General features: G+C 47.9%; 2 protein-coding genes across 4 annotated transcripts; one reads left to right on the top strand and one right to left on the bottom strand.

The window, feature by feature from the left end:
- Window positions 1–174: 174 nt before the first annotated feature.
- Window positions 175–14,239, top strand: LOC125751971 (alpha-protein kinase 3-like). 2 transcript variants are annotated; one of them, XM_049031446.1, is made up of 15 exons: window positions 175–386; window positions 587–843; window positions 2,010–2,048; window positions 2,478–2,599; window positions 3,154–3,271; window positions 3,474–4,728; window positions 7,357–9,364; window positions 10,106–10,253; window positions 10,611–10,738; window positions 10,834–10,869; window positions 11,160–11,434; window positions 11,632–11,720; window positions 11,920–12,137; window positions 12,262–12,310; window positions 12,429–14,239. In XM_049031446.1, the coding sequence occupies exons 2-15, from the start codon at window positions 707–709 to the stop codon at window positions 12,736–12,738; spliced, it is 4,932 nt and encodes a 1,643-aa protein (XP_048887403.1). In that variant the 5' UTR covers window positions 175–386; window positions 587–706; the 3' UTR covers window positions 12,739–14,239. The 2 variants fall into 2 exon arrangements, with proteins under 2 accessions (XP_048887403.1, XP_048887405.1); XM_049031448.1 differs by lacking the exon at window positions 2,010–2,048.
- Window positions 14,240–14,295: 56 nt separating this feature from the next.
- Window positions 14,296–22,006, bottom strand: slc28a1 (solute carrier family 28 member 1). 2 transcript variants are annotated; one of them, XM_049031464.1, is made up of 19 exons: window positions 21,880–22,006; window positions 20,912–21,056; window positions 20,652–20,728; window positions 20,508–20,563; window positions 19,806–19,897; window positions 19,339–19,528; window positions 19,113–19,254; window positions 18,678–18,791; window positions 18,411–18,488; window positions 17,541–17,621; window positions 17,370–17,450; window positions 17,038–17,163; window positions 16,778–16,908; window positions 16,464–16,632; window positions 15,871–16,056; window positions 15,517–15,598; window positions 15,332–15,430; window positions 15,143–15,245; window positions 14,296–15,061 (listed from the first exon to the last, which is right to left on the bottom strand). In XM_049031464.1, coding segments are annotated over exons 2-19 (1,923 nt in total). In that variant the 5' UTR covers window positions 20,913–21,056; window positions 21,880–22,006; the 3' UTR covers window positions 14,296–14,946. The 2 variants fall into 2 exon arrangements, with proteins under 2 accessions (XP_048887421.1, XP_048887422.1); XM_049031465.1 differs by lacking the exons at window positions 14,296–15,061; window positions 15,143–15,245; window positions 21,880–22,006 and having other exon boundaries at window positions 15,331–15,430; window positions 15,517–15,593; window positions 20,912–21,369.
- Window positions 22,007–24,050: the final 2,044 nt, after the last annotated feature.

The following is a 24,050-nucleotide window of genomic DNA, read 5'->3' as shown; positions in this document are numbered from 1 at the left end:
AAAGTACAAATAACTGCCCAGTGAGCGGTGAGTCAACGCGATCATGAGTTTGGCTTTTCAGCGTGATCCTGCTGCCTGGTGCCCCTGCCGTACAGACGGGCCTATAAGCTGGTTTTGGAAAAATGTTTGCTTGTGCCTATTTGAGGTTCTGTCTATAAATAGCGTCCCAGGCAACGTGTGGTCAAAGCTGACTGACAATTGCAGAGCCTTGCAGGGAGGAGGCAAGGCTCCGAAGGACACCGGGAACGAGCCGACGGAAAGTTTCTGAAGAGGCGTCTTTGGGAAATAGTGGTCAGTGTGACTCGATCGGCCGCATTGGGACTCGGCGTATTGACTGCAGCTCTTTGGATGGAAAAGGCTCAGTCTGAGAATCATTGCTGTTGTCTGTAAGTAAAATCTATTTTTAACTGTATAGAGGCGCTCAGCCGTTTCAAGTGAGCTGGCTGCTTCTGCCCGGATTGTTGTTCCTCTGCAGACGTTTCTGAGGGGCCGTGAGCTTGGAGGAGACCTACGGGGCGAGTCCTCTTGGTCGTTTCTGTGTCACTCTGGTTTGTGCAACCTTGTCTTCTCTTCCTGTAAAATACAGAACACTGCATGCTGAATCCTCCTGGGACGAAACCCAAAGAGCTTTCATCCAGCAGAGCACACCCCAGTCTGCCACTGTCTCGGGGGGCCTGAGCGGCAGCGATAGCTGCCCCGGGGAGACATGGGTTCCCGGAGACCCCTGAGCAGGTCCTACTCTGGAAACGGGAGATCCGGCAGCCTGAATGGGGAGGAGACCCTCATTCAGGGCAGCCGTGGCGACGGCAGAGGCTACCAGCCCAGTGTCAGGGCGGAGAGCAGGTAGGGGGTGACTTTTTAAGTCTTACTGTGGCAGAGTATAGTCAAAAGACATTAATTCCATAACATTTTTTTCTGTAAGTATTTTTAAGGGAAAGTTAAGTTATAACATGTAAGCATTAAGCTTAAAATCAGCGTATAAAGTTGAGCCCAAATAATACAATACCTGGCCAGTGTCAGGGCGGACAGCCAGCGTCAGGCCAGTGGCCAGTGTCAGGCTGGAGAGCCAGCGTCAGGCCAGTGGCCAGTGTCAGGCCGGGGAGCCAGTGTCAGGCCAGTGGCCAGTGTCAGGCCGGAGAGCCAGTGTCAGGCCAGTGGCCAGTGTCAGGCCGGAGAGCCAGTGTCAGGCCATTGGCCAGTGTCAGGTCAGAGAGCAGGTAGGAGGCATCAGGAAACTGGACCAGGGAATGGGTCAGTCCTGGATAAGCTGGGCGCTTTAACTGGGAAATAGCGGCCAGCCGTTAGAATAAACCTCCAGTACAAAAATCACCACTAAAATATGTATCCAGTGTTTTTATCTTAGTGTATGATGTCAGCACTTGTATATTTGTAATGTAATATTTGCCTCACTTACACATGGACAAAAGCATCTGATGAATATATGTAAATGTAATGTTCTTCTTTTAACAGATTAGAGGTATATAAATCCTTACATCTGTGTCCTAAAACAGCATTTACAGATAACAGTGACAGGGTTCCTCTTTCCGTGCTGTTGCGTATATTGCGGTCTGATTGAACTGGGTGATTTTGAGCTCAGCTTAATGTGGGGGTCGTGAAGTCGAGGTGAACTGAAACCCAAATTTCTATGGGTCAGTCCTTCGCTCTGGCTCCATTTTTCCCAGTATAAATGTACATTCCTGCCCATTAGCGTGACTTCCCGTACACTGGTACTGACACAGAGTACGTGAACTGCCAGCGCTGAGCTAATCGGCGGTTCTGAGTGGCAGGCTCCATCACCTACACGTCACCAGCTGCAGAGAAACGACCAGAGCCGACCCAGCGAGCCACTGCTGTGCACTGTTCCTCCCCTTATCTTATCTGTCTAAAAATAGCTATGCAACAGTCCAGTCAGTCGCGAAGAAGCCCAGCACAGGTGGGCTCTGTTTCCAGTGTCCTGGGCGCGTTGTGCCTCTCTGATCGGCTGCTTCTGTCTGCCTTTTCCCGCCCAGCCTCTCCAGTCACAGGGTTTCTCTTTACAGACCTCTGAGGTAATTCACATGTTGTCAACACCGGGTGGAACTAACAGCTGGCTCACAACAAAAAGAATCCCTTTCATTTCCTTGGTCAATCCTGATAGATTTTAAGTTGATTTAACAGGAAAGGTGCAATGGATTTAAAACTCTAACATCTAAGCAAGAGAGTTAAAAAAAATAATAATAAATCCCGAAACCCTTATCTTTCCTTCCAGCTGATAACTTTGAGTGTTAACCGCTCTGTCCCCTTCCCTGTAAGTTGAAGCTTGACACATCCAACATTAATAACAATAACTCTATATTTGTGTGATTTAATAATGGACGTGCACCTGGAATCAATATGATCTTTAATCGGGACGTTTTTCCCTCTAAAACCATGAAAAATGATGGACATGTCTGTTGTCAGAGAGAACCACAGTTAAGGTGCTCTTCTCTCTGTTCCAGGAGTACACTGTGCAGCGTGATGGCACAGTTAACAGAGGAGACGCAACCGTCATTTGAGACCACCTTAAAATCCAAGGCAGTGTCTGAAACTTGCAATGTGAAGTTCACCTGTGCAGTTACAGGTACAGACACACGCATGTCATGTGACCCTGTGTTTGTCTATGTGTGTGTGTGTGTGTGTCATACAGTGAAAGATTTTATTTTTATTAATGATAACCAGATTTGATTTATTTCAGAAGAAGCCGTGTACTTCAGGAATCTCTGCAAGCACGTATTTGGGAGCCTTATCAGACAAAAGCACACTGATTAGAAGACAGGAATGTGGCTCCCGGAGCCGGGCAGCTTATTTCGTGGGTAACTTTAGAAGGTTATGTGCGGCAGAGAAACCAAGGTGGCAGCAGGTCTGAGGCCGTGACTCCGTTTGGCAAAGAGTGACGTACCATGATCCCTCCGCAACAAAGAAAATGTAACAAGGGAGCAGCTGGGGTGGAAATAAGCTACGGGGGGCATGTCAATCACAGGGCGGTGACGCAATGGCCTGAAACAACAACCACCCCACCCTTGTCGTTTAAAGACAAAGGAGAATAAAAGAGTCGTAAACAAGTCAGCCAAGGACAGTGTGTGTCTGAGAGCTGTACAGTACGTGCACGTTTATGCGTGAGGTCTCCCCCTGCAGGTCACCCGCCGCCTGAGCTCACCTGGTATAAAGACGACATGGAGATGGACCGGTACTGCGGCCTTCCAAAATATGAGATATTCCGCAACGGGAAGACCCACTCGCTCCATATTTACAAGTGAGGGACAGACGGGGATGTGGGGAGATCCTGCTGTGGGAAAAACCCCCCTTTCTGAAGTGTTTCATGACCCCATTTTTGATCTCTGCTTCTGTTTGAAATGTCAAATCTGAGGAAAGACCGCCTGACTTTTAATGACCTTTCACTCCTCCTGCGTTCTCAGCAGACGGGAGATATGATTTGATGGTTTTGGCCTTTGCAGCTGCACAGAGGAAGACGCCGCCATCTACCAGGCCTCGGCCCGGAATGCCAAGGGCATCGTGTCCTGCTCTGGGGTGCTGGAGGTGGGCACCATGAACGAGTACCAGATACACCAGAGGTTCTTTGCCAAACTGAAGCAGAAAGCCGAGAGCAAACGGAAGGAGCTAGAAGATGGACGGCAGCGTGGCAAGGAGGATGCTCGTGGCGGGGGAGAGCGACAGCATGCCGCCGAGCCGGAGGCCTCGCAGGCGACGCGGCAATCTCTGGTCAGGGAGGACAAGCTGAAAGCGCCGTCACTGGGCAGGCAGTTTGAGAACAGGCTGGACCATGAACCCCAAGAAGCCACGGGGCCAGAGGCCCCGGCGGAGATAGCCAATGGCTTCCCTGCTGAGACTAACGAAGCTGACTGCACACCTGTGCAAGCGGATGCTGTGAAAGACAAGAGCAAACAGGCTCCGACACACACCTATGAGAGCATAGAGAACAGCTCCACCAAGCAGCTGAGGAAGGAATTGCCAGCCAAGAAGAAGACTAATGTCTGCAATGGCATGGACAGTGGGAAAGGGCTCCGCGTGTCCGAGAGCAAGGCCAGCAGCACGGAGGAAGGGAGCGAGGGAAGAATGAGCCTGGCACAGTACATGGCGGAATCCCTGCGTTCTCAGGCCCTGGAAAGCGAGGCGGAGGACAGGGGGACCGACGCATGTGCCAGCAAGTGGCCAGAGGCAGAGGCCAAGCACACGGGGACCAGTACCGAGGTGGAGCCCTGGGCCCCGGAGGCTCGGCAAACCCCGGGCTCAAACTCACAGTCACCCCTAACGTCCATGTTCTTCTCCCTGAGAGACATTTTCTTCGGAAGCATGAACAAGAAGGAGGGAGAGCAAGGAGGGTCCGCTGGAAAAGCGGACGACCTTGATGAGATAAGGGGTGAGAAAACAGAAGGAGTTGTCCCATCCCAGCAAGGAGTGGATGACAAAGCAGAGGAAGCAGTCACAATGGAGATTAATGAAGAGCTACTCTCTGAAGACGTCAGGGGTGGAAACAGACGACCTCAAGAATCGGCTCAAGAACCCCATGAAGATTCACTGGAACAGGACAGTGTGACCCCTGGCAGTCATGGGCGGGAAATTACGGGGATAAGAGGCTGGGAGTCTCCGGCACCAGAACCCGGAGAGCAGGCGGGTGCTGAGCAGGTGGTGCAGGGAACGTGCAGGAGCCCGGAGAGGACGGCAAAGGCCCTGCCCACAGCGCTGTGTGCTGTAAGTCATGTGCGCTGCATGCTGTGACCTCATGGGTGCTTCTGCAACACAGTCCTGTAAAATGTGAGCTATGCAAGTGGTGAGTGGGATGAGATTCTGCTCCCAAAGGACCCCGAGGAGCGAAACGTGCAGCTTAAGCCCTTGGCAGACAAGCTGAGGCAGCGGCCCAGTCCCTAACGAAGTCTGGGTTTGTTGCCTGCGAGGTTTAGTGCACCATGTGCCTCGGACAACATTAACCAAGCATGACTGGGGCTGGCCATGTATATGGAGGGCCGGGGGAATGGGGGGGGGGGGGTTAGGGTGACTGCTCCCCTTCACTTTACATGGCTCACATTCTTCCGCCCCTCTCAGTCCCTCTCAGTCCCTTAAAATAAACCCATTCTTTGTAGTGCTCTCCACTGAGCCTTGCTGTATAAGGTTTCCATCAGAGTGACTGCGGTAGGAACAGGCAGGGCTATGGTCCGTCCGGGTCCCGATCCAGACGCTGAACCACATGCCCTGCCTCTGGGAAGTATGATGAGGCAGGGTTCTCCTGTTTAAAATTTTACTGATGGGGGGGGGGGGGGGGGCGTGGATCTTCCTCGTAAAACCTGTGAGATCATCAGTTACCGAAAACAGGCACTTAGAACCTCAAAAGGGAGACAAACTACTTCCTACTCATTTCTAACTGCTTGCATGTGAAGATCAAGCCCTGGTTTATTTGTCACTCACATCCCAAACGTCTATTTCAAAACTGGAATATGGTTGCTAAAGGTTTGTAAGTTTGTAAGAATGAGATCATACAATTATTATGCTCATTCATGACTCATTCATTATGCTGTTCATTAGCAGCCTCATAGTTTGGAGTTTACAGTATAAAATGTTCCCTGTCCTTATAGATCCACCTTCATACAATTTTTGCTGGTTGTTAACTTACTTGGGTATAATTTGCCTCGGGGGTCTCTGTGGCTCCTCTTTGGGGTCAGGGAGACCCCACCTAATGTCTGTCCTTGTATCTCAGGGTCTGTCAGGATGATAGCATCTAACAGAGGCATCGCTGGCCAGACCCGGCAGGACTTTGATCCATTCTGGTTTAGCTGCTCTTGAATGACTGAATGAAAATGCCCCCCCCTTTTGAGGTTCTAAGTGTCCCGCTTTGATAACAGACAATCACGTAAACATTTCAAGGACTTCCCCCTGAGCAGAAAGATTTAAAACAGGGAAACCCCCCTCTCCTGCCATCTCAGAGGGGAGCTATACCTGGGGGAGGGGGAATGGTGTGTTGGTTTGAGAGTTACAGTCTGCTGCCGTCATTTTTACACACTAGTATGAGCCCCACTGCCCCCCATGGGCCCAATCTGGCCTCCAGCCGCAAAGATGCATTTCTCCTGCAGCTTAGCAGCCGCCAAACGTCCCGGGTAATGGGGCCTCCAGGCGAGGGAATATCCCCGCCTCCAGATGGCGGTTTTCACCCACGGTACATAGCAAGAGGCGCTTTTAGCACGCGACCAGGGAAAGTCTGAGCTGGCGTTTGGCAGACGTTCAGGCCTGACAGCTGAGCACAGCTGAGCACACCTTCACAGCGTCGGTGTGAAGAGAGCCGGTGATAATGCCACTCCGAGACTCTCATCTCCTGCCCTGCTGTATCATGCATGATTCACACTATTTGAAAGTTCATCATGGGCTACTGTTTTTGATATTCTCACACCAGAATATCATCATTCCCCATTATTACTGTCACTGTGTTGGTGTAATAATTAATTGTATTCCCCAGATGGGGAATACATATGGCTTTGGGATCGCATCGCCATCGCGTCACAGAGGGATTGAATGGGAGAAAAATTATTAAAACTGATTACATTTTGTGACAGATTGTGATAGCAAAATAAAATGGGTCGTTTCAGACATGGGATCCCATTAAAGTGGCAACTCAAAACATGTTGAAAAGTTCGTTTCCCACTTTCGCAGACATGTTGAGGGCGAAGATGTGGACTGGATCAAATTCTGAGACAGGCTGCACCAAAACCGACGCAGCATCGCATAGCGACAGCAAAGAGATGAGCAGCCTCACATACTTGATCTGATAACTGCAAAAGTGTCTGTCCGATCTTTTCCAAACTCAGCAGATGACCCATTTTATGGGTGGAGATCTGGACATTTTCAAATTTTGAGCCAAATTGCACCACAATTGAGCTTAATGATGACAAAGAGGAGGGTGACATAGATAAGATGCTTAACCTTGCGAAAAGGAAGCTCTATCTGATATTATTCCTCTAATTACTGTATTTCATCTTTAATGTATTTGCATTCTGTATTCTTAATACCATTTTTTAAAAATCATCATATACATGAACAAATCACCGCAAAATTGAAAACAGCAGTGAGAAGGAACAGCAGAGGAAGTACAGAGAGACTTGCAGATGCCATGATCAGCATGAAGTTCAGTCAGACACCTCATACCATAGTTCTCCTCCATTAAAAAGGTCCACCAAAGACAGCAGCCTATGTTCACCCACCAAACACCATGGATCATGCGCAGACCAAACGGGAGCTCAGGGGGTCGGGCTGCTGTTTCATATATTTGGGTCACATTAGGCTTTTGGTCACAGTGGTGAATGGACACTTCTCTTTTTTGTACTTTGTTTGTAGGAAGACCAAGATGAACCCACTAAACAAGACACATCCTTCGTCTCACGTGCCCTGGATGAACACGGGTCACCTGAAGAGTGGACCAAAGCGGACGCCCAAAATGCTGAGACGTTGCAGAGCCAGGCCACCGGTGATGTAGCTCGGCGTGAATGTTCTCAGTCTGAGAGCTCAAACGTGGAAAGCACCAGTGTAATGGAAAAGGCTTCGGAAAGGATGACTTCACCAAAGGTGAGCCAAGGCTCGCTGGAAAACACGAGTGAAGTTCAGGAAAGTGTGGGTGACGAGGAAAGTAGTGGGAAGAGCACAACACCAAGCTTCACTGAAGTAGAGAGGGCTGATGAACAAGAGGTAGGAAACACAGATAGTCAGCAGACTGAAATCAAGCCAGCACAAGACCTTCTATCTGAGGAAAACTACAGTACTACACCAGAGACACACAAACTAATGTCCCTGGAATCACCGCACCTACAGTTACAGGACGACGTTAGACTGGATACAGGCATGACAGAACCTGAAGTGGAACTTCACGAATCTGCTGAAACAAGTCTGGAACCTTCCATCATAGAATTTTTCATACCAGATGTAGAAGACCAAGAGCATTTAAAGACGCCGCATGTACTGTTACAAGTTAATGATGGTGGTGAGCTACCATGTGAAAACACATCTGTCACTAAGCAGTCATATTTGGAGCTGCCGCAGGTACAGCCAGGGGAAGCCCTGGAGCCACTGAACAGTGAAAGTCACCCTGCAGTAATTCTGAAAAGTCGCAGGGAGGGAGCGACCTCCCCAACACCAAGGGAAGTGGAAGACATGACACATAAGATTAAAGAATTAAAGAGAGATTCTAGCAGTGCCACAGAGACTCCAAGTGAGGGTATCAGAGAAACATTCTCCACTAGCGATCATGGTGAGCTTGGAGAGACAGAAGTTGCACCTGAAATAGAAGTGTTTTCTGTGGCTACACCAATGCAAGAGGAGGTACCAAAGCTGGTGACCGCTGTGGATACTCCTCTTTTGATTACACGCACGGGAGATGATCGGTATTCCAAAGCGGAAGCAAAGGACTCTACGTCATTGGTCAGCCTTCTCCGGGAAGTCAAAAGCAGCCTTGACACAGAGGGCAGAAGCATGTCTCCATCTTTAGGAAACAAAGAGAAGACCAGTTCACTTCTGAAGCCCACTTACAAGAACCCAGATGCAAGAGAACCAAAGGAACTCCATTCCAGGGCTGTTCTGACTGAAATGCTCTCACCTGAACGAGCAAGTTCTCCAGATATGCTTCTGAGTCCACCTGAGTCCCCTCTCAGAAAAATCCCACTCCTTAGTGTAACTGAAGCAGACAGTGATGACCGGCCCAAAGGAGGCAGAGCGGACTCTCCTTATACCGGGCCTCTTAAGAAAGACGAACCTGCAAACAAAACATCGAGACCCACAAGCCCGCTGCTGCCTCCGCTGAGTCCTACAATGAAGCGCAGATTTGCTGCAAAGGGGGTTTCCTGTTTGGACACTCAGGGGCCAACAGCCATTCCCGTGATTCAGACAGAGGGTGCCATACCAGCAGGGGGACGGGGTGAGGAGCAGAGCTGTAGGAACACCACAGTAGCTACCACTGCTGGTGAGAGCAGCCCCCACCTGAGGAGGGCCGGCAGCCTGAGCCTCATCCCCTCAGCTACCCCAGTGGAGCTGGCTTTGGGGGCACGCCGCAAAATCCTCATACCCAAAGGCAAAGAGGAGGCGGACAACACGACGACGGACAGCCAAGCGAAGAGGGACGGGATGCCCAGGAGATGCCGGTCCTCCCTGGAACAGGAAACACCCTACAGTTCACCTGGGCAGACCCGGAGGTCATCTTTCTCACAGACCCCCCCACCAGAGAGACGATCCCCCCTGGTCAATCGCAGGAAGGCTGCACTCGATGTACCACCACAGCTGGAGAAATCAGGAGAGACTAACGATTCAGAGACCGGTACAAAGTCCATGGAGAAGGAAAAGGCGAATCCCTTCAAAGGTGAAATACCATATTCAAGATATATATTTGTGTTTGAATGGCATGGTAGCTCAATGATTATAGCTGTTGCCTTATTGTTCTCTCCCTCCTGAGGTTTCCCCCAGATATTCGGGTTTTCCCCTATGTCCAGAAATATGTTAAGGTTAATCAGGGTTACTAAATTGCCCATAGATGTGTGTGCATGTGCCCAATGAGGGGTTAGTGCCCCATCCTGGGTTGGTCCCTGCCTTGTGCCCATAGGCTTCAGACTCTGTCGTAACCCTGACTAGGACAAGTGGTTGCAGAAAATGGGTGGGTGTATATTTTGACCCATGTTTCCATGCGTGTTTGCATGTTCTCCCCAAGTAGTTGTGGGGTTTTCTCTGAGTAATACAGTATCCCCCACAGCAGAAAAATATGTTAAGGCGAATTAGACTTGCTAAATTGTACATGGAAGTGAATGGTGTGTGCCTTGTGATGGGTTGACACCCCATCCTAGATGGATTGATTGATGAATGGAAAGAGTTCAGTAGATTCCAAAACCCACCACTGGGATCTCAACGGCATGTGCTAATCATCTTGTTCATGCCGCACGCATTAACATTCTCATGACAGTAGTTGTGTTTGCCAGGGGTGATCACAGACGATCAGGATTAGCTGCTAAAATTAAGCGCTAAACATGACCACAGAGAAAATGGAAACTTAAGAAAGGGCATGTCTCAAGCTCGCTGTTCCCACGGGGGGCTGCCTCTTCCCCACCAGCTCCTCAGGTCATCCGTAAGATCAGGGGGGAGCCTTTCTCTGACACAGCGGGACACTTGAAGCTTTGGTGCCAGTTTTTCAACGTGCTCAGTGACTCCACAATCAAGTGGTATCGAGACGAAACTGAGATCGCGGAAGTGACCAGAAGGTAATTCCTGCACTGTCTCAGGGGTCAAAAAAAGGTTACCAACATTTCAACATCACCTGGTGTATGTAAGGTGCCGGTACGATTAGCCAGTGGCCCCACATAAAATACCAAAATATCAACAAAACAAATTTACTTCATGACTCAAACTCATTTTGTTTATATTAAGCTATATCTTTTTCAGAAACAGAATTGTTACAGTCATATAAATATCAGGGAGCTAGCTGGGAGAAACAGTTAGCTGAACAGTTAGTGAGCAAGTAAGGATCAACCATACAGGACTATAGTGCAGTGCTGCCCCCTAGAGTCTGGAGGAGCTTCTAACAAGGAACTTTCCTTGTACCCCTTTGTTTTCTTCAGGTCAGGAGACGAGACCCAGGTGGCATTAGCCATTGTCCAAGCATCCAGCAGGGACTGTGGGGTGTACAGCTGTTCAATTAAGAATGAGTTTGGGGCAGACTCCACGGACTTCCTGCTCAGTGTCGACAGTATGTGATGCTCAACTACTTCCACTAAAATGCTGGCTTGTGACGAAGTCGTCAGGTTGTAGCTGACACTTCTCTATCCTCATCTATTTTTTCAGTGCTGTCAGAGTTCTTCCTGCGAGAAGATCTGGGAAGTGAGTAATAAGCCTTCTCACCTTTATCAATGCATGTACAGATCTTATCCAAGACCAAAACAAAAAGCAGCCACTATATTATTAAGCACCCAACAATTACCCAAAGTCAGTTGCAATTGTCTCTATTTGAGCGACTAGACACGTTATCCAGGGACTGTTTATGTCGCACACCTATTCCTGGGCGTCACAGCCAATGGCCCGGTCAATCAGTCTGGTATCTACACTGTTCATACCTCTACACACTATGAATCCTGTTAGACGGTAACTGTCCTGCTGTGTGTCACGAGCAGTTGGGGAGGAGGTGGAGATGACACCGATGACCTTCAACAAAGGCCTGGCTGACTCTGGCTCCTGGGGAGACAAGTTCTTTGGACGTATTGTGATACAGGAGGCCCACTTAGGAGGGAGCTGTACTCACAAGGCCTGCAGGGCAAAGGTCATCTATGGATTAGAGCCCGTCTTTGATTCAGGGAGCACCTGCATCATTAAAGTACGAAACCCCATTGCATATGGGACCAAGGAGGACAGCAATCTGACTGAGCGAAACTTAGACATTACCAAGGAGGTATGCATTGCCTAGCTAATGCTAACCTTGACCCACGAGTGAGCACTTCTTCAAACATTCTTCTTCCACTCTTACCATTCTTACCACTCCAGTTGTTTTAGCCTGTGGCATAAGTACTGTAGGGTGTTTGGTTGTAATGGAAATATGAGGGGCGTGTGGCCATGTTATGAAATGCAAACCCATATTTCCTGTTCCAGGACTGCAAGGTGCAGAACATGGCTCGAGAATACTGTAAGATATTCGCTGCTGAAGCGCGGCTGATAGAAGGCTTCGGGCCGGCACTGGAGTGAGTCGGCACACGCAATCACAAGCTAAGCTGATGTTAAAAAGGGAGCCTGCTGTAGAGCTGAGAGACGCTGATGACTCTGATGGCTATTTTCAGCTCGTTGTCTGATCTCGGAATAAAAATCCATAGAGAGGGCTCAGGGGGACTGTGATCTAGTTGATTTGGTTCTGGCTCATTCTGATGTTTGCTTCCCTTACAGAGTCATTCCCCTCTACCTGATTTACCGGCCTGCTAACTCTGTGCCCTATGGCACTGTGGAGGCTGACCTGAAGGGTGTGTTTCTCCGGTACTCGCTGATGGACAGTGCAGGCCGGCTGATCATGAGAAACGTGTCCCTGCTGGAGCAGAAGTGCTGTGCTTTCCAGCACTGGATCCACCAGTGGACCAATGGCAACCTGTTAGCCACTCATCTGGAAGGTAACCAGCTCCTAGGCCGAGGCCCCACAGGGAGGCCTTCTCAGAAGAGTCAGCTCCTCAACAAAGCTATGTGAGATCATTTCTGTGGCAATCAAGAACTTAACTCGACTTCTTTATATTGCAGGAGTGGATCACAAGATAACTAACATTGGAATAGCAACAAAAACAAAAGGGTTGGTAATTCTGTCTGGTTGTGACTATGTGTAAAATTCGTAATATGGACCAGGCAAACTGGAAATGAGAACCATCCATCTGGTCAGAGAAATCCGACTGAAACTCTCTCTTTTCCAGGTATCAGGGCTTCTCAGACATTGCAAAGCCACAGCTGTTCCAGCAGTTTGTTGCTCAGCACCAGTGTAACCAGTACTGTGGTCTCTTGGGTCTACGCTCACTGAAAACCACTGACTCCCTGCAGCCACCAGCCAAGCCCAAGGGCTCCCGGAGCCCCCTGCAGGGACGGAAACTGGGTCCTGGGTCCTCAAGCCCACAGGCAGCCAGAAAAGCTACCTCTAGCCCCAAGGTAGCCAGGAAAACAGAGTCTGGGGAATCAACAGCAAAGCATAAAACTGTGGAGCCCCCCAAGATTGTCAGAATGAGGTAAAACAGGACTGTTACTGAGCAACGCTAGCATCTTGGCCTTGTTTACCTCATCTGTCCTACACCAGTGGTTTTCTGGTGTTCAACATGAGCTCTAAGCTGAGAAGTGAACTACGGAATTTACTAGAGATTGTCTGGTATCTTCACACCAATGCAGACTTAACACAGTGAGTCTGACATTAGTAGCAATCAGAAAGGAAGGAGACTTAAGTTACTTTTAGAGGTTTTTCAAGTGAGTCACCATCGTGGTTTTTTTTCTGTGACTAACTTTTGACAGTAATTGAACATGCAGGAATTCTTTGCAAGGAAACTGTGTAGAAAGCCGTAGTGCATCTGAACGCCTGTCATTCCGGTAGATTCAGTTGGAGGGACTGAGGACAGCTGCTTTCCGTGATGCTGAAAGGGTGTTTCAGCGCCTAAGAGTAGCTAACCACAGGCCTGCAGCCGTGCAATGCACTTGCATGTGATGTGGATGTCCTGAATTGAATTAATTAAAGGCTAGCGGTACAATTTCAATACTGTAGACTACCAATGAAAACTTTTGATACTGCAGCCATGGAGATGACAGGTTATGGACAGACCAGGACCTGAAGCCTCTTAGATGTTTGAGGAGTAGATGTGTTCTAGATGGAAGATGAAGGCCGTCTCCGTATTAGTGCCATGATTGGGTGTTTCTATGTTGACAGTAAATGACGGTTTAACCCCAGTAATAATGAGGTTAAGTGATGGTTTTTGAATTCAAAAAAATACCCACAATTCCTCAGCCCACGATTTATCCATTTTGGGCTTTATACTGGAGGTCCTGCTAACTGCAGCAGCATTTTCAATATTGCACGGGACACAGATTGGGTTCAGTCTGGAGTTCGTGTGCCGATGGTCCCAGTCACGTGCCGGCGAGAGCGGCCATCCAGTCACCGTGGATCTTCTGGCCGATGCTGGCCACAAAATGCTGGTAAAACCTGCCTTTTTGTGGCTGTTCTGTCTGATGAAAGTGACGTGTCATTGTGGCAGCGCATTGTGTGTCCCCAGTCTCACAATATACTGGTTGCAGCACGCAGAGTGTACGGCCTACACCCCCCCCCCCCCCCCAAAGCTGTCATTTACCAAGCAGACAGCAGAAACTCAATATATGGAGAAAAAGGACTGAGATCGATTTGTGTTTCCTGCAGTGTGGGCAGGTTTGAGGTCACTTCCTGTGGTGTTTTACTGTAATGACTGGCTGTTTGTTGTCTGTTTCAAGGGTTTGTGTAGCCACAGATTCTGTGCTTTCTAGGGTGATGCTATTTTGTGTGTGTTTCTGCGTGCAGGGCTGCGTTTTCTGCACCCATACCACTGCTGTAATCTGGGGGTCTTCTTTGTAAAAAAAAAAAAATGTTCATAAATAACATCATAACGTAATGCTGGATATACATAGATAAACGCTATAATCGGAGCATCATGTTGGCAAAATGAATACCTTTATAAAATATATTTATTATATATATGTAATAAAAAACTTCTCTGTATGTGTGGTTTCTGAAAGAGCTTTTAATTTAAAAAAAAAAAATTGTACATCATACAAGCCACTGTTAAATAAAAACAAAGGTATAGTACAATTTTTATGAAAAGTGACATCATATCCCACTTAAAATGTCTGATTAGTAAATACTGAGTTAATACAAGCTTACTTCCGACACTTTCATAGCTGTCTGCAATGATAAGATGTTCTGTGAATCAAAGCCTATATAAAACAATAATATATGTTAATGTCATTGTTTAAGCCAAAATCTCTCCAGAAGACACCAAGTGAAGACGTGATGGTGTCATTCGTGAATCTTCAGTGTCCCTGATTGGCAGACTCCAGCAGCCAAAAATTTAGTCAACGACAGCAGCAACAAATGTATTTCTGTATAGTGCATTTTCACATTACATCGTCTGAAGCCCTTTACAGCATCCGCACCCAAAGCCCGCAGTGAGTAAGCCAGAGGTCACAGTGGCAAAAGTCTACAAGTCTGCAATTAAAATACTTGCAATGTCACACATGATCGCATTACATTGTTCCAGCAAGTGTGCTTCTACAGAAATGCATTTAATGAAGGAAATGCAATGGTGGTGATTAAAAAAACCCCTGCTCTGGCAGGGAGACCCCATGTAGGTTGGTACCGACAGTGAGGAGAATGGCTGGTACTGAAGGCGCCCCCTGCAGTGACACTGAAGTCCCAGGAAGGCATCCTCAGAAGCACTTGGTGATGTTGTACAGGTTGCAGCAGCTGGTGAAATACAAGGTTGCATTCTTCACCCCGCTCCAAGATCCAGTGAAGTCCACGGCCGTCCCGTTGCTTAGGGCACTGTGATGGAATCACAGGAGCGTTTGGGAAATACACTTTGAAGTCAGGGTCACCATGCTGACCGCCGCGAAGGATTCTTACCTGCCCAAAATGTCCGTGCAGCATTGTTCGACGTCAGAAGAGGTGCTGTTAAAGGTCACCTTCCTGAACACGTCTATGCAGTCAAGACTATTGTACAACATGCCTACAGGACACATGGGGTTAGCTGGGAGGAAGCAGAACCTTTTTCACGGCTTCATGCTAGCGGCGGCGGCAGCGGCGCACCCTGACCTGCGAGGCACGCATTCACCAGGGACACGCATGTCCCCGTCAGCAGGGCCCTCAGTACCGCTTGGGAGATGACACTCCTTTTGGACGGGCAGATGGAGGCTTTGAAGAGAAGTGCACCGTCAGACAGAAGGGGGTTTAGCTCTAATCCCCACCGTGGAAGAGAGACGAGGTGACTTTTCACTCACATAAGCCTCCAATCATGATTCCCAGGGAGCTAAAGTTGGCAAATCCGCAGAGCGCATATGTGCAGATGGTCTCCGACCTGAGCTGGAGCGATAATATGCTGCTGGTTACACACATGTGTGAGGGGCAGAGCAACAGCAGTCACTGGAGCATGTGAGGGGCGGAGCCAAATAGCGGTCACTGGAGAATGTGGGGGGCGGAGCCAAACAGCGGTCACTGGAGCATGCTGAAAGCCCAGCATCTCCTTTGTCATATGCCTATGACCAGTGGCACAAAAAGTAACTGAACCTAATCACAGAGAAACAACAAAAACGAAGAGCGCTGTTGATGGCGAGAGGCCGGGGAGATGGACGCACCGATAGGAGCTGACCTCCTGACCCCGTGTCATTCAGCCTGTTGTTTTTCAGCTCGGACAGCTTCTTGTAGGCAACAAACTCGTTGAGAAACAGCTTGGTGCCAATGAGTTCAGCAGCAACAAAGGCCTCAGCATAGGGGATGCCCATCATAAAGGCCACGGGCATGAAGACGTAGGAGCAGATCATCTGCGGAGCAGCAGAGGAGCACAGCTCGGTGTGAATGAGGATCAGAACCAACCCAGGAACCCAGATCAGGAAACACTTTCTGTAACATTCAGGCATGTGACACTTTTGAAGGCGACGGCAAATCATTTTTTCTCCACTAGGGCAAATTCCTTGTTACAAAGTGTCACGCTAATGAAAGTGTGGAGACTCACTCTGTTATAGGACCGAGTTGCATGACAAAAGAAGAGAGACACAAGATGTCATTCGACACTTTGAACTCTCTGAAGAACCACTGCATTGAGCCCTCAGTCTTTCGGTCATAGCAGTTACTATTTTAACAATGGGACAGATAATCTTTCAATAAGAAGTAAAGTCTTCTCCTGCAGGTTGATTTTGTGTCTCGGAACAGGGAATTTCGCAGGCCGTACCTCAAAGGTTATCTCAGGATAGCCCACCATGCTTCCCAGCCACCTAAGGGTAGCATTGATGAACTCCAGTATAGCAATGAAAGCAATCAGGTTAACGGCAATGTTAGCGACGAGCCCTATGGAAGCCGAGGCTCCGCTGCTTGCAGCCTCCAGGATGTTCTGTTCACCGCTGACAAAAAAAAAATAAAAATTAAAACTTCAGATTGAATCATGGATAAACTGAAGTGCACTGAACAGCAGTCAGAACCTGCTGCAAGGCCCAGGGATTCAGGAGAAGCTGTCCTCCTGAGGTCAGAGGTCAGCTAAGCACACACCCAGCGTCCACCTTGATCTTCTCCATGGTCTTGAAGCTACTCTCCTGGGTTTCAGGATAGGACAGCTTGGCGAGAGCCAGAGCGCATGGAGCAGCCATGACGGAAGCGGAGATCAGGGAAGAGGCATCGATCTGGGGCAGGGAGGAGAGCCAAGCAGATGCAAGCAATGTGACGGAATGCGGGATTCGGCACACGGCAACCAATCACACACACAGGAGGGACCAGAATCACTGAAGGGCTTAAAGGAGTGACAGACTCACCCCGAATGAGATGAAGGCGCCCATCACGCTGCCCGCAATCGTGGCGAAGCCTCCAGTCATAACCGCGTGGATCTCGGACTTGGTCATTAGTGGTAAATAAGGGCGGATCAGCAAGGGAGCCTCAGTCTATGAGGGAATTGGGGAAAAAACATATTTAAGGCAAAATCAGCTGTCGTAGGTTACTCATTTCCTGTGGCCATTTGCCCAGCGTGGGATACCGACACTCTTAGATTCACGCCAGAGACTGGAGAAGCTACATTAGCCACACAGGATCGTTCCATGGAACTAGAGACGAAACAAGGCTACTGAATCGACCATGAAGTCAAGCAGACCTGGCCAACAAATATGTTCCCCGCCACACACAGGGTCTCGGCGGCGGAGGTTCCCATGGTGATCTGCATGACCCAGGCAATCTGCAAAAGAAGCATCACATGTCGTCCTGTTAGCGTGCAGCCGCCCCGGGCTAGCGGCAGCATCCCGGGCCCGTGAAAGCTACAACTCACCTTAGCAATGATCCACTGCATGATGCCAAGGTAGTAGAGGACCGACATTACGCTGCTGAAGAACACAACGATGGGCAAGGCCTGGTGAAGAGAGAGATGGCCGTCAGGGTCTCACAGCTGACATGTACTGTACATACACAAGGCAAGGTAGCATCTCGACCACCTGAGACGGCTGAGGAAGTTGTGGGTCTCTCCAGTGATCCTAAGGACTTCACTAGGACATACCGCCACATTGGGACATACCGCTACATCGGGACATACCGCCACATCGGGACATACCGCCACATCGGGACATACCGCCACATCGGGACATACCGCCACACCGGGACATACCGCCACACCGGGACATACCGCCACATTGGGACATACCGCCACATCGGGACATGCCGCCACATCGGGACATGCCGCCACATCGGGACATGCCGCCACATCGGGACATACCGCCACAGCTGTTTAACTGTACATAATAAACACTCTAAACTCTCAAGGAGTTCTACCTCACCTGCTGTTATGACACATATGTCTTAGGTTTATGTACGTCAACAACAAACTAGCACACTGCACTTTACAATGCAAATAGGTATGTGTATGTATTCTAGCATATTATATTGCACACTGTACAGATATTGTCTATAACTGTAATGTTATTTGTGATATATTTTTTCTATATATTTTCACTGCCTTAGCCTTTTCATTTTTATCTTTAATGTAATTTGTTAAACTTTATTGCACAATCTCAGGACCGAATCGGGGTACACCTCACTACATGTTACACATATATCTCTGTATGTGAGACGTGATGAATCTTGAATCTTGAACTCACAAGCTGGCTCTCCCATGCAGGGGCATCCACGACACCCATAAACTGACCTGAAACGCAAAGGCCTCATTGATCAGATTTTCCCCGAACACAAAGGCAGATCCAGCTTTGGTGTAGTCCAGGAATATCTGCAAATAAGAAGTTTAATTCTGTCATGCATGGCGGTATTGGGAACTGTGCCAAATAGCGCAGCTGACATTCCATGTACATGGATGAGATATCAACTCATATCGACTCTTCAGGTGCCTCAGTCAAATCAATATGTCACTGGCATAAAATTGGCTTCCGTGAGAAAAAAAACGAATCAGTGGTGATACCTGTACTTGGTCTCCCAGCCACTGGGACGCTACCAGGCCCGGTTTGGTCCGTATGATGAAGAGGCCCATGGCGAATTGCAGACCTAAGCCCCAGAAGACAGCTCGCCATGACACCTTGACACAAAGAGACATAGCAGATAACCAAAAACACAGCAAGTGACGTCCCTCGTTATCTCAAAATCCACAGCTTAATCTTTGCTGGTTTCATCTATGCTGGACCCAGAAGGTACAGTTACAGTAAAACTTTACGTTGGTCAAACATTCAGAGGAAAAGGGAATTAACTGTGTCTGCATGTGTGTGTGTGTGGGGCTGGGTGGGGATTAAGGCTGTCATAGTTAGCATTAGCAATATTCCCATAGAAATGAATGAGTGGTCCCTACAAAGATATCTTTACAGGTGTGTGTGTGTGTGTGTGTGTGTGCATGCGTGCTTACCGCTCGAGGATGAGTCGAACAGATAAGCAGCAAAAGGACAAAAACCCAAACGCCCGCAAAGGAGATTAACTGCTCCGCGTGTCTGGACATGTCCAAAACGAGCCAGGTGAGCAGCAGGACCAGGATCACCACGATGAAGACCCTAATTAATCGAGAACCACCAGTCAGTTTCGGACGTGCTGCTCCACACTGCGCGTTCGCCACGAAGCTTCCATCGGTTCCTCACCACTTGATCCATCTCAGGTTGGCCTTGAATAACCTCACGGCTGGTGAGAAGCACTGTCCTATTCTCTGGCCCATATACCTCCACACAATATTGTAGATCAGGAGGGCAATTCCCAGACTGGTCAGGACCACTAAGGCTGTGGCCCTATTGAAGTCCAGCACGCATGCAGCAATGAAATACGCCACGTAGCCTGTAAAGAAGAACCATGGCACAAGGCATCAGACCCTGAAGGACTCACCAGCATCCATCAGCACCAGATCCTGACCTATGCGAGATCAGACAAACAAATCTGATTCATGTGTGAGATCAGTAACCACAGATCATTCTTGCACAGGTCTTTTGATAGATTATATGGGTTCATCCGGGCAATGGTGAGTGCGATGAGTGTGTAGCTCACTCATGTAGGAGGCATCTCCGTATCTTAGACGTCACAAGCTTCACATGGTCGGATGTTGCAGGGTACGTACCACAGGCTAATAATCCCAGAACCACATACTTTATGGTTTGGGTGTGTGATTTTAGGAAATTCTCGGCTTTGGAGATTGGTTTTGATAGTTTGCTGAAAACAAAGAGAAAACCATTTGTTCTATCAGTTTCCACATATATCTAATCCAAACCAGTAACCCAGGAAGTTCAGGGAGAGCTCAGAATGGTCACTCATCATAGGTCTTTTTAAGATACCATTCCAGCTAAACCAGAAATGCTAGATAAGCACAAGGAGGGTTGGACACTTGCAGTCACGTCCCTCAAAAGAGGAGTACATGACGCTCACCACTGAGTCAACATACTGCCAACAAAGTGCCATTTATCTCCTCAGCTTAAACAAGCAGGTGACACTGGACTCTGGAGCGGACTCTGGAATCTGTGGTTAATGTCTGTCCATTGACTCACTTTATGCTGTTTCAGCAACTCACGGAATGCTGAGTGCAATTATTCACTCTGCACAGGCTACAGTTACACCCAAGTCGCGGGCTTTTCTGATAAAAAAAAAGGCTTACCGATGTGAACTTCATCTCATGTCAAGCCTGCATATTCTAAACATTAAAAATGAACAATTACGCACTTAAACAAACGCTCCTGAGAAGGCTATAGAAGTCGGATTGAAAGGAATCTTCACGCAGACATGGGGCAAAAGCAGGAGCGCAAGGAGACGGCAGCTGTCCGCTTACTTTAGGTGCGTGAGGTCTGGGCGCCAGCCGCGGCTCCTGCGGGGCTGTTCGTTCTCCTTGGTGGCACACGGGGGGGGGGAAATCTTATTAGTTTTTTATATATTGCTTTAATCGATAGACATACACAAACGATGCAAGTCTTACCTGAAATTCAAACCCAGGGTTGTCTAAACCTCGTTCATTACAATAGGTTGCATCCGCCTCATTGTCATAGACGTCCACTGAAAAAAGAGAGGAATTTACATGGAGAATAATCCGAGGGAGACGTTGCCGTTACTCTACCAGCTCCTACTTTTACATTTCCTCCATATTCCAAATGTTACAATACAACGGTCTTCAAATCAAGCAGATATTTGTAATTAAAATAACTGGAAACAGTACTCGATATATTACCCGTTACTTACTTATGACAAGTGCCCTTTGTCCCAGCAGGATACAAACTATCTCTGGGGAATCTCCTCCGTAATTGCCAGCTTATAAAGGGTGTACTCCAGTCGCCCAGTAAATGTTATTACTTGCGAATCCCTCGGCCACGTAGATTAACTTTCTCTAAAACGTGACAAGGAAATTAGAGACGATCGAAAACGATAACATACGTTCTCGGGAAAGCGGAGCACATGACGCCCACAAAGCCATAAATGCGGTTGCATTAATCCCAAAGTGGAGCTCGATCATGCCTGTAACCGAATGTTTATAATCGGCTGTTTCCGAATAAACTTAAACAAGTAAATGTAACACAATGTGTAAAGGATCTCAGTGTACTTTGACCTTCGCCTAGTGAATCTATAGGTTTTCAGTCCACACTGGCAATTAAATGCTCGTTTTACTAATAATTGTAGTCATTTTTAACTCGTCTGTTCGGAAGATGTTATTGATTTAACGAGGTCTGACACAACTTGAACGCGGTGTGCATGGGATTGTCTGAAAAGTGGCAGCAAAGTAAATTTTACTGTTTATTGCAGAGTTCAGTGTGTTCCAATACAACCTTGAATCCTCTGGTTGTATAGGGATGGAAATCCCAGAGCAGACTGGAAATAAGCTACGGAGACCACCCGTCACGTCCCCTTGGGCAAAGCCCATATTAAATTAGTCTTCGGGTCTTTTATGACGATCCCTGATTTCTTGTTTCATAAGGACCAGAAAGACCATTATTAAAATAAACTAGTGGCTCTTATACCCAGAATTACATGCATAATTACCTATAACTAACGTGTGGAGAAACAACTGGAAGCTGTGACACTGGCAGAATACCAGATTACATCCCAGAATAACAATGGCATCATGATCAAAACTGTGATCACTCCTCTAAAAACTACGGTAAAAATTGTCTTAAATTACGTAAGAAACTGAAAATGGCAGTAGGACATCTTACCACATGGCGTGCAGGTGTTCCGACGAGTTGAGCTACTTTGTCGAGTTAGGCTACCGTAATCGATAGCCCTAACCCTCACCCCCAAAAAACCCTAAAACCATAACCCTAACCCTAGCCCCTAAAAGCTAACCCCAATCCCAAGACGGTGGAACTGCACATGCGCAGAAAGGCTCGATATCACGTCTAGATAGGTAGCTCAACTAGTCAGAACACCTGTCAACACTGGGATCTCCCCGTTTCTTTATACTAAATGTAGCCCTGCGTGCGGGCAGGGGATGAACTGGCCAGGCTCTCCCCTTCCCTCAGGCAGGGGCGTCAGAAGCATCTTGAATGTGGGGGGGGCACACTGGCGGGGGGTTTGGGGACCCTCCCCCAGAATTTTTTTCATGAATTAGATGCCATATATGTATTCTCATATCGATCAAGTGTAATTGGATTCTTTCGCTAAGCAATAAAAACAGCGCTGGGTGAACTAATATTTTATGTTAAATGTGTGTGTGTGTGGGGGGGGGGGGGGGGGGGGGGGGTTCCAAACAAATAATTATGAAATGTGAAGGGGACACGTCCCCCTAAAATTTAATGGCGGTGACGCCCATGCCCTCAGGCAGTGTGTTCTCAAATTCCCACTTTTGTCCGAGTAATGCATTAGAAATAATAAGATAACTGGTCCTTGCGCAATGCCTCCCCGTCCTCCTGAAGACAAGATTTACCAATCCTGCCCTTGCCCTGAGGACGAGATAAGTTGAGCTACATATCGAAATGCACTGACCTGATACTGATCTCATACTGACCTGACCCTCTCTCCTGAAACCAAGATAAGCATTCCGTTTTTTTATGAGACACAAGTTATTCATGAAAAATAATTTGTACAGGTGATCGGTAAAAATAACATGTTCAATAATATTCTGGGTGAATCATGGACGATGTTTCTGGATTTCAGGATGATTAGTCCATACACGATCAGAATTAATCCACAATCACAATTTACAGTAAAATGATTAATTAAATGCCACGTGGGCAATGTAATCATCTGCAAATTCATCCTAATACAGATGGCACAGTGGAAGTTCAGCAAGAAACCTTGAGTTGTTGAGTTGGCGTAGGCCTTTTCTGGACTTCTGTGGTGAGGGAGTTGACTTGCATGTCCCCAAGAATCGAAAGACTCAAGCACAAACCCGGCTTGGCCGTTAATTTCCAGGGAAGGGTTGTGAGAAGAACTCAGCTGTCATTTGCACTGTCATAACCTCATTAGAGTCTAGGTTGCTTTTGATTCGACAGCTTGGTATTGATGTTAATGCGAAGTTATTTTGTATTCGAGAGCTTTATATCCCTCTCACATCATTTTAGTACACCATCACTGAGTGTCGTGATGGCCCCCTTCACCATCTGTGTGATCCACCGTCAATTAATACACCATCACTGAGTGTCGTGATGGCCCCCTTCACCATCTGTGTGATCCACTGTCAATTAATACACCATCACTCAGTGTCGTGATGGCCCCCTTCACCATGTGTGATCCACCGTCAATTAATACACCATCACTGAGTGTCGTGATGGCCCCCTTCACCATGTGTGATTCACCGTCAATTAATACACCATCACTCAGTGTCGTGATGGCAGTCATGAGTGATGAGTGGCAGTCACCTCTTCACAAAGCAGCCATCATGGAGCAGATGCAAGTTCATCATGACCTGGACCTCACAACATCTCCACAGCCTTTTCCCTGCAGCCTTCCAGCTGCTAAATACTCTTGCCTCAGAAATCCCTTTAGCCACTGCAGTTGTATTCAACGTTCACAGCAAGCGATACAGAATAATAAAATGATTTTGTCCAAGCCCGACAGGTATGTGTGTGCTTGGTTAGATCAATCAGCGAAAAAAAATGTGATAGAGTGGCAAATAGATTTTTCTTTGTCTTTGTTCATTTGGTCTTTTGGTCTAAGTTGATTCAAAAATATGTAGCTGTGCATATGATTTTGTTGTCAAGTGAATTGTTGTGGGACTGGCTACCTGGTTTTCTGATAGCCCAACCACACTGTAAATTCTTCCATATTGCATTATCGGTCAATGTTGTCAGTGTAGCGACGGGCAGGCTGTAGGGAGGGATCAGGCAGGGATGAGGCAGGCAGGCGGAAGAAGGGGAAAACTGGGAATTTATTCGGGAGACCAGGG

Source organism: Brienomyrus brachyistius, chromosome 11 (assembly GCF_023856365.1).
Source record: "Brienomyrus brachyistius isolate T26 chromosome 11, BBRACH_0.4, whole genome shotgun sequence".
NCBI classification, from domain to species: domain Eukaryota; kingdom Metazoa; phylum Chordata; class Actinopteri; order Osteoglossiformes; family Mormyridae; genus Brienomyrus; species Brienomyrus brachyistius.
The sequence above is the reverse complement of the archived record's forward strand: the minus strand, read 5'-3'. Positions and strand labels throughout refer to the sequence as shown.

Bases quoted from the DNA above. Each gene is read 5' to 3' on its own strand.
- LOC125751971 (XM_049031446.1), top strand. From the start codon at position 707: ATGGGTTCCCGGAGACCCCTGAGCAGGTCCTACTCTGGAAACGGGAGA. The intron at 844-2,009 runs GTAGGGGGTGAC...TTTCCCGCCCAG, and splicing joins AGTGTCAGGGCGGAGAGCAG to CCTCTCCAGTCACAGGGTTT. The intron at 3,272-3,473 runs GTGAGGGACAGA...TGGCCTTTGCAG, and splicing joins CACTCGCTCCATATTTACAA to CTGCACAGAGGAAGACGCCG.
- slc28a1 (XM_049031464.1), bottom strand. The intron at 19,898-20,507 runs GTAAGCGGACAG...CTTTGTTTTCAG, and splicing joins CCAGACCTCACGCACCTAAA to CAAACTATCAAAACCAATCT. The intron at 19,255-19,338 runs GTGAGGAACCGA...TCGATTAATTAG, and splicing joins AACCTGAGATGGATCAAGTG to GGTCTTCATCGTGGTGATCC.